Below are 7,500 nucleotides of genomic sequence, written 5' to 3'. Positions count from 1 at the left end.
GGGAGAGCGGCTCACATTCACAGCTGATGGAGGACGATCCAAACATTTCAGTAACTCACAGCGTTAAAGTCCAAATGTGTTGAACAAAGATGGATGTGATCAAATGAACAACATGTTTTTATCTAACGAATATTCCTCTTCAGTCCACATCAGTCCACCTTTAGTCTGCAGAAAACGAGATGCACACCTGTATTAACGAGATGCACACCTGTATTAATGAGGCGCACACCTGTATTAACGAGGTACACACCTGTATTAACGAGGTGCACACCTGTATTAACGAGGCGCACACCTTTATTAACGAGGTGCACACCTGTATTAACGAGGTACACACCTGTATTAACGAGGTGCACACCTGTATTAACGAGGCGCACACCTGTATTAACGAGGTGCACACCTGTATAAACGAGGCGCACCTTTGTTTTTTAATGACAAACTTTGACAAATAATGATTGAATGTTTGTCTTTTGTCTTTTCTGCAGGCGTCTGAGACAAACTCAATGTTTTCCTGTGGACATTTCCTCATTGGACAGAAGAAGAGGAGCATCTAAAGCGGCCAATCATTCTCCACCCCGACATGGCGGACGACCTCTACAGTAGCACCTTCTCTGCTTCTGAATCCGACTTCCCCTCCTCGTCCTCCTCCTCTACCTCCTCAGCGACTGCCTCCTTCCTCACGCTCGAGCAGAGGGCGGCCTTCGTCTTCGTCCTCATTCTCTTCATCTTCCTGGGTCTGCTGATCGTCCGCTGTTTCCGGATCCTTTTGGACCCGTACCGGAGCATGCCGTCCTCCACCTGGACGGACTACATGGAGAAGGACACCTTTGACTACCGAATTTCCTGACAGGCAGCCTGAGAGGCAGCAACCCTGACAATCAACAGGTTAAACTGAGGCGAGGATCACACTGAGCGTGAAGCAGGAACACAAGCGCACATTTCCCCTGTCAAAGACCAGACCAGCAGACAGCATGCTGGGTAATCGTTACCGATCAAATATTTAAACGAAAGAAATCAGATGGAGACGTAACGACCTCCATGTTCATTAAAGATTTAGCGCTGCACAAAGATCAGAAAGTTCAAGTTAAAATCGATGAACCCCCAAAGAAGTCAGCGTGAAACAAACTGCGTCCAACATCTGACATCCTCGTACTTCCTGTCACCTCTACCTGCCGTAGAGCCACACGATCAGATTCAATGATTACAATTAGATAATAAAGAACAGGAAGCAACAGTTTGGGGGAAATGTGCGCTTTGTGTTTTGTCTGCTTCTTGTCTGATTGTCGCCTCAGTCTGCCTGGCAGGCAGAACATCTGGGCAAAAAAACACACAGCTCATATAATTCGGTTCAATCAAGAAATTTAACATCAACAACTCAAAAGAGATTTCACTGTGGAACGTGAAATAAAGGAAATGATCACTTCTTTTCTAAATGTGGTTTCCTGCCTGTAGCTGTGATTTTTTGTCCAGATCTTTGACATGAAGGTTGTAGAAATCCTCAGTGTGCAGCTCTGCAGCATGAAGAACATGTGAGGAACGCTGATGAGGGATTTCTATCATCTTCCACGTCCATCAAACTGCCTGCTGGGCGGCGTGTTAGGGTTGCTGTCTCTCACGGGACAAGAACATTTTCTTTTTCACTTTTTCTTCTTTTGACAAAACTTTAATGAACAGACTTAAAGAACTTATTGAGAGACGTGAAGAAACAGTGTGGTGTTATTTTAGAGTGAGGAGGAGGTGGAGGAGGAGGAGGAGGCCCAGGAGAGTTGAATGCAGGAGCACAAAGTGATGGAGGCTGCAGAGACAAGACGAGTCTCTGTCGTCCTGCCAGCACGGCCGTTGCTTAGTAACTGCTGTTTTCAGCGCCAGCTGATGTCTGAAACGCCGGGCGTCGCTCCAGCCGATCGGCTCTGTCGCACGTCTGCAGCCGAGTCGCCTCGACTCTGAAGACAAGGAGACAAAATCCAGGTGGGGGCGACAGGACAAGGACCGCCAAGAACATGATATGTGAATCATTTGAGTCAACCCTGAGCTGGATAGAGCCACAGGTGTGTTTGTTACCATCAAAACTCACCTGTCAGCTGCTTCACAGGTCCACACGCCCAAACTGACCAATTAAACCAGTCGACACAGTGAAGACTGTAAAGACTGTAAAGACTGTAAAGACTGTAAAGACTGTCTACACTGCCGGTTCAGAGGTTCTGTCGCTGTGTTCACTGTTAGACTGGACACTGCCGGTTCAGAGGTTCTGCTGCTGTGTTCACTGTTAGACTGGACACTGCCGGTTCAGAGGTTCTGTTCCGTCTGGCCATGTTCACTGGAAGGTAAACTCTAGCTCATAGTGCTAGCTGCAGTGCATAGCAGTGGGTGTAACACACACTCACCACTGGCTGCTCAATAGTTTCATGTAATCAGCACATGTGAATAATCCTGACCTGATGTTCCTTGTTTGATCTGCAGAAACCTTCTCTGTGACGGTTCCTCGTGGTCGGAGGTCTGCTGTCAAACCTCTTCACAGGGAGCCTGAAGCCTCTGAAATCCCCCGAGCAGAGAAACAGTTTGAAGTGAGAGGAAACAGGATGAGATGTGAGGTCGCCTCCATCTGCGGTTTGACACACAGCGGTTCACTTCCTGTGAGGATGATGGCGAACACTGATCCACTGATGCTTTGTTTTCTGGATCTGACTGTCAGGAGGACGAGGTCCTCTCTGCAGGAGGTGACCAAACCTGCGCCTGCAGGAAAAAGATGATTTCTTTTTTCTTTTCTTGTGTCTCTTGCTGACTGTTGTTGAAGCCTCTGCTGACTGAACGCAGAGGGATCCGATGAAAAGGAGGATCTGAAATCTCAACGACTGCAATGGATGGATCTGTTTCTGTCTTCTGAAGGTTTGGGGGCCTCTTGGATCTCATGGGGCCTTCGCTAAAATCACATGTGCAGTATTAAAAAGGTAGTTTGGGTTTTTTGGAGTGAGGATCACTGAAGAGTTTGATGCAGATCATTTAGGAACACAATGAGCTCGTTCAGTTCAGTTTGTCTAATTACAGCAGCTCATTTTTATTTTCACGCTGTGTTATAAAACGTTTACACAACAGTTCAGCAGAGACTCCATCTCTTTCATTTCAATTCAATCAATTTCATATACGTTGTAAAAAAATAAATAAATAAATACAACGTTCAAATGATCAACAAACAGAAACCATAAAAATTCAAGTAAAATATCAATTTGCTGATTTGTTTTTTTTTGTTAACTTAAAGAATTTTCCTTCAATAAAGTGACGATATTAAAACTTTACAATCCAGAAAACACAGATTTACATTCTTTTATCACGTGTACATACAAAAATGATTAATGTTCAAATTTAACAGCTCTGAACAGCTCTTCAGTTGTCCTCACTCTCAGTGTGTTGAGGTGAACACATCTTCAGTTGTCCTCACTCTCAGTGTGTTGAGGTGAACACACACACACGCGATAATGACAAAAAAGTGTAACCACATCTACAGTGCTGCCTTTGTATTCACATGCACGTCTTGTAAACACACACACACACACACACACACACACTGCTAACAGCGGCTATCAAACACTCCCAGCAACTCACTGCCGAATCAAAACCCCCGACGACTTCACTTTCTGTCCTTCCTCTCTTCCTCCCCTGTCTTCACCTGTATCCTCACACACCTGTATCCTCACACACCTGTATCCTCACGTCATTCGACAGGTGAAGCATGAAGCACGTGAACATCATCAGTCTGTCAGGTGACGTTCAGTTTAGTGCGTGGGTCACACTGTGGACACACACACACCTGTGCATCACATGGTGGAGACTCACCTGAAGCTTCAGGGATAATGTGATGTTAGCACAGTCATCAACAGGTGAACAGTTTACCTGAGCTTCAATGGCTCTGCTGCGTTTACAATGGGTGTGTGTTGGTAGAATGTTCCAGAGCTAGAGAAACATTTGTCAAAAAATACATTTACAAACGGCTCTCGTGGCCACAAATGTCACTCTACAGAAATAATTTCTACATAGAAACGTAGGAAAATTCGTGGGCTACGCAGCGATATCACTGCTGAAGCTGTCAGACTTATAGTTTTGGCGGGAGACGCACTGATGCTCCAGGATCACCCACCGACAGCCCCATCTACTCCCATGTAAACTGGAGAGGAGAAATTTCCCAAAGGAGCACGGGGCACCTGTTCTTTCTCTCTCTCCCCAGGTCACATTTTTTAACTTCACACACTGAAATTCAGCATTCACATGGTCGACAAGATGAGGATGCTCACGGTCATTTGGGCTTTTTGATACCACCTACCGTTTGGCATTAGTGTCCACTAGTTGGAGGGGCTTCATTTAGAGATTTTCTGTGTCTCTCAGCAGTCACTCACACACAGACGGAGCACAGCTGCAGTTACAGCTCTGACCTGCAGCTGACCCTGGTTGCTCGGCAACCTCAAGCTGCCTTTGACTGACTTTAAGTCTCTGTGCTGCTGCAGTGTCAGTAATAATGTCTGTCAGACACAGTCTACAGTTATTTACACAGTTTACAGTTAATAATGTAATCACAGCATCAATTTTAATTTTGATTTTCTTCAATTATGAAATCAGATTTAATTGATTTTAAGAATACTTTAAAACAACTTACGACTCAAATCAAATCTATTTTAATATCCAAACAAACGTTTCTCATGAACATTATTTTTTACTTATGGATCCTAAAATTAATTTTTTTTTTTCAGTTTGAAGAATAAAATGATGAACATGAAATCATTCTCAGAGACGTCAGATCAATGAATGAATGGAACGTGACAGACTGATGAAATGTTTCAGCCTCATCTGATCCCTTTAATACTGTCTGCATTCCAACCATCTGCATCCTCTCCTCCTCCTGCTGCTCCTCCTCCTCCTCCCACTCGCCTGTCCGCCTCCTCCTGCTTACTCATCCTTTTGATCTCTTTCCTCCTCCTCTTCATCGTTCTGTCTTCCTCCCACACCTTCCTCCCTCGTCCTCTGTCTCATCTTTAAGTTCACTTCAGCCCCCTCCTCTCTCCTCCTGCTCCTCCTGCTCCTCCTCCTCCTCCTCCTTGCCTTACACTAAGCCTGTTTACATAGGATTAGCTGCAGCAGCTGTCTCTGCTGTTTTTTACCCTTTAATGGAGTGTGGACTGGCTTTCTGTGTGTTGAGTTATATTTCTGGACTCGTCGCTGCTTCTCAGCTGAACTTTGCCTTCGAGCTGCTGGTTTACACAAACACTTCGTTTCTTCTTCACGCTGTACTTGAAGGAAGAATCCACCTGCAGTCATGGACTGATTACTGCTTACCTGTACAGGTGCAGGGTCAGGAGCTCGAGGGGTTAAAGGGCTGCGGAGCTTCATTTTCAACTGAGTGTCAAAGTTTTAGCTTGGAAGACGATCAGACCTGAAAACTGGCAATAAAGAGACACAACAGTGTAATCCTTCTGTGGTAACTATGACTGTACTCGAGTATTAAACTAGCAAGTCGACAACTTTGCTAACAGCCAATCATCAACCAGATCCCCAGCAGCAGCTGATACTAGTCCAACAGCAGACTACTGGGCCTGTGAACCTCTTCCTCTTCCTGCTGGTCCAAAACGCCTGTGGTACAGCTAACAGACTGAGCTAACAGCAGCTAACAGCAGTATGAGTGATGCTGCAGGGTGTTTAAATGTTTGGCCCTGACTGAGACACATGATGTTTTAAAGGTGGATTTTTCCTTCGAGTACTTCCTGTTGAATCTGTGTCGCCCTGAAACTGTGAAGTCTGTCTGAAACTTTTTTTACCCTGAGCTGTTTTCTATCTTCTTCTATCTTCGTCTTCTGTGTCGTGGCTTTGAAAAGTGTCACAGGAACAAACAAACCCTGAATTTAAATCTCGACGTTTTTCCGTCACGTGTCCGTCTCTGCAGCTTCTTCACACTGTGTCTGACTTCACGTGGTGTTTGATTTATTCAAAGCTTTTAGTTTTGATGAAGAATTCAAGTAGGTGCTTTACGGACACGTGAACTTTTGTCATTATTCTATAGTCGTACGAGGAAGCAAATAAATGTGCACGCACAGTAAAAGTCAAATTTATCATGAAAATCTTTTACTTTGAAATTCCTCAACACATTTCATAATCACACAGTATCTTCACCGAAATGATTTTAAAGTGTTTGAATTAGAAAACATCCAAAACCTTTAATACGAACACGAAACAACACATTTAGATTTTCAGTCCTCCATGCTGACTCTTCATCAGCTGTCCCCCAGAAAACAGCCTCCACCCGGGCAGAGAGAGCCGGGTCAGTGCCTGTTCACTGATGGAGGTGATGATGAACACCACAACCTGACAGGAGATTGGAAACCCGTCAAAATAAAAGCATAGATATCATGTTAATGATGTATATTTCAGGATTTTAACTTTATTTAACATGACGGTCGCTCTGCGGAGGTTAACTTGAGAAAACATTATTAATTATGAAGAATTGATAATTGATTAATAATTATTATTTTGGTCACAACCAGCTGTTTCTCTACTTTTTTACAGTGTAGATGACGTGCAGACTTCCTGTTGTTGTTGTTTTCTTTTTTTACAGTGTAGATGACGTGCAGACTTCCTGTTGTTGTTGTTTTCTTTTTTTACAGTGTAGATGTGTATCGGTGTGTGAACAGAGCTCCTCTATATTTTATAGTGGTTGAAAGTTGTCGTGTCCAAACTGAAGTGTACATTTCTCTTCCTGCCTCCCGTCTGAGCTCTTTTATGAGTCTGCGCTCTTATTTTGTAAACAAATAAAACCAAACTGGACCAAACCGGATTTCCTCTGTCTATTTTTTACAGTGTATGAATTTACTTGTATTTATTTAATCTGTTTGATCTGTAATAATCACTGATAAACTGATTTTCTCAATAGACATATTAGAAACACCTTTCAAAATAATTGTTTTTGTGTTTCCTGTTTTATTTTGTAGTTCTCCTTTCTGTGTCTTGTGTATCTCTACTTCCTGCCTTCATTGAGTTTTTCCCGCTTGTTTTGATTCTGCTTGACTGCAGTCAGGTATATCACACACACACACCTGCACACACCTGCACAGATGTTTCATGTGTGTGTGTGTGTGTGTGTGTGTGTGTGTGTGGACTGGCTGTTACGGTAACGTCAGACGTTAAATGCAGGAAAGTTTCCTCTGTTGTTTGCTGAGATGAACTCAGAGTGTGGACAGGTCCAAACTTCAGAGAGCGAGGAGACGTCCAGCTGCTTCACATCGTGTCCTCACTCGTGGACGCTCGTATGCAAATCTAATATTAGCCTGTGTTTCCATAATCTGCATGTGTGTGTGTGTGAGTCATCAGACATGAAGGCTGACAGATGGTGGACGGGTGGAGCGGCACACTGCAACAAGCTGCTCCTGAAAGACACAACGCTCCGTGAAGACGTCTGAAAAACCTGCAAGGACAAGTCAAAACCTTCATCAGTCCCGCAGACTGTCTAAAACCTGGATGTAGTCT

The 7,500-nt window shown here is 44.0% G+C and overlaps 1 protein-coding gene across 1 annotated transcript; it reads left to right on the top strand.

The window, feature by feature from the left end:
• The first annotated feature begins 448 nt into the window (after nt 1-448).
• Nucleotides 449-1,708, top strand: LOC109141927 (cortexin-3). The gene has a single exon (XM_027286703.1). The coding sequence runs from the start codon at nt 578-580 to the stop codon at nt 842-844; it is 267 nt and encodes an 88-aa protein (XP_027142504.1). The 5' UTR covers nt 449-577; the 3' UTR covers nt 845-1,708.
• Nucleotides 1,709-7,500: the final 5,792 nt, after the last annotated feature.

This window comes from Larimichthys crocea, chromosome XIII (assembly GCF_000972845.2).
Source record: "Larimichthys crocea isolate SSNF chromosome XIII, L_crocea_2.0, whole genome shotgun sequence".
Taxonomy (NCBI): domain Eukaryota; kingdom Metazoa; phylum Chordata; class Actinopteri; family Sciaenidae; genus Larimichthys; species Larimichthys crocea.
The sequence above is the reverse complement of the archived record's forward strand: the minus strand, read 5'-3'. Positions and strand labels throughout refer to the sequence as shown.

Coding starts and splice junctions, on each gene's coding strand:
- LOC109141927 (XM_027286703.1), top strand. CDS start 578: ATGGCGGACGACCTCTACAGTAGCACCTTCTCTGCTTCTGAATCCGAC.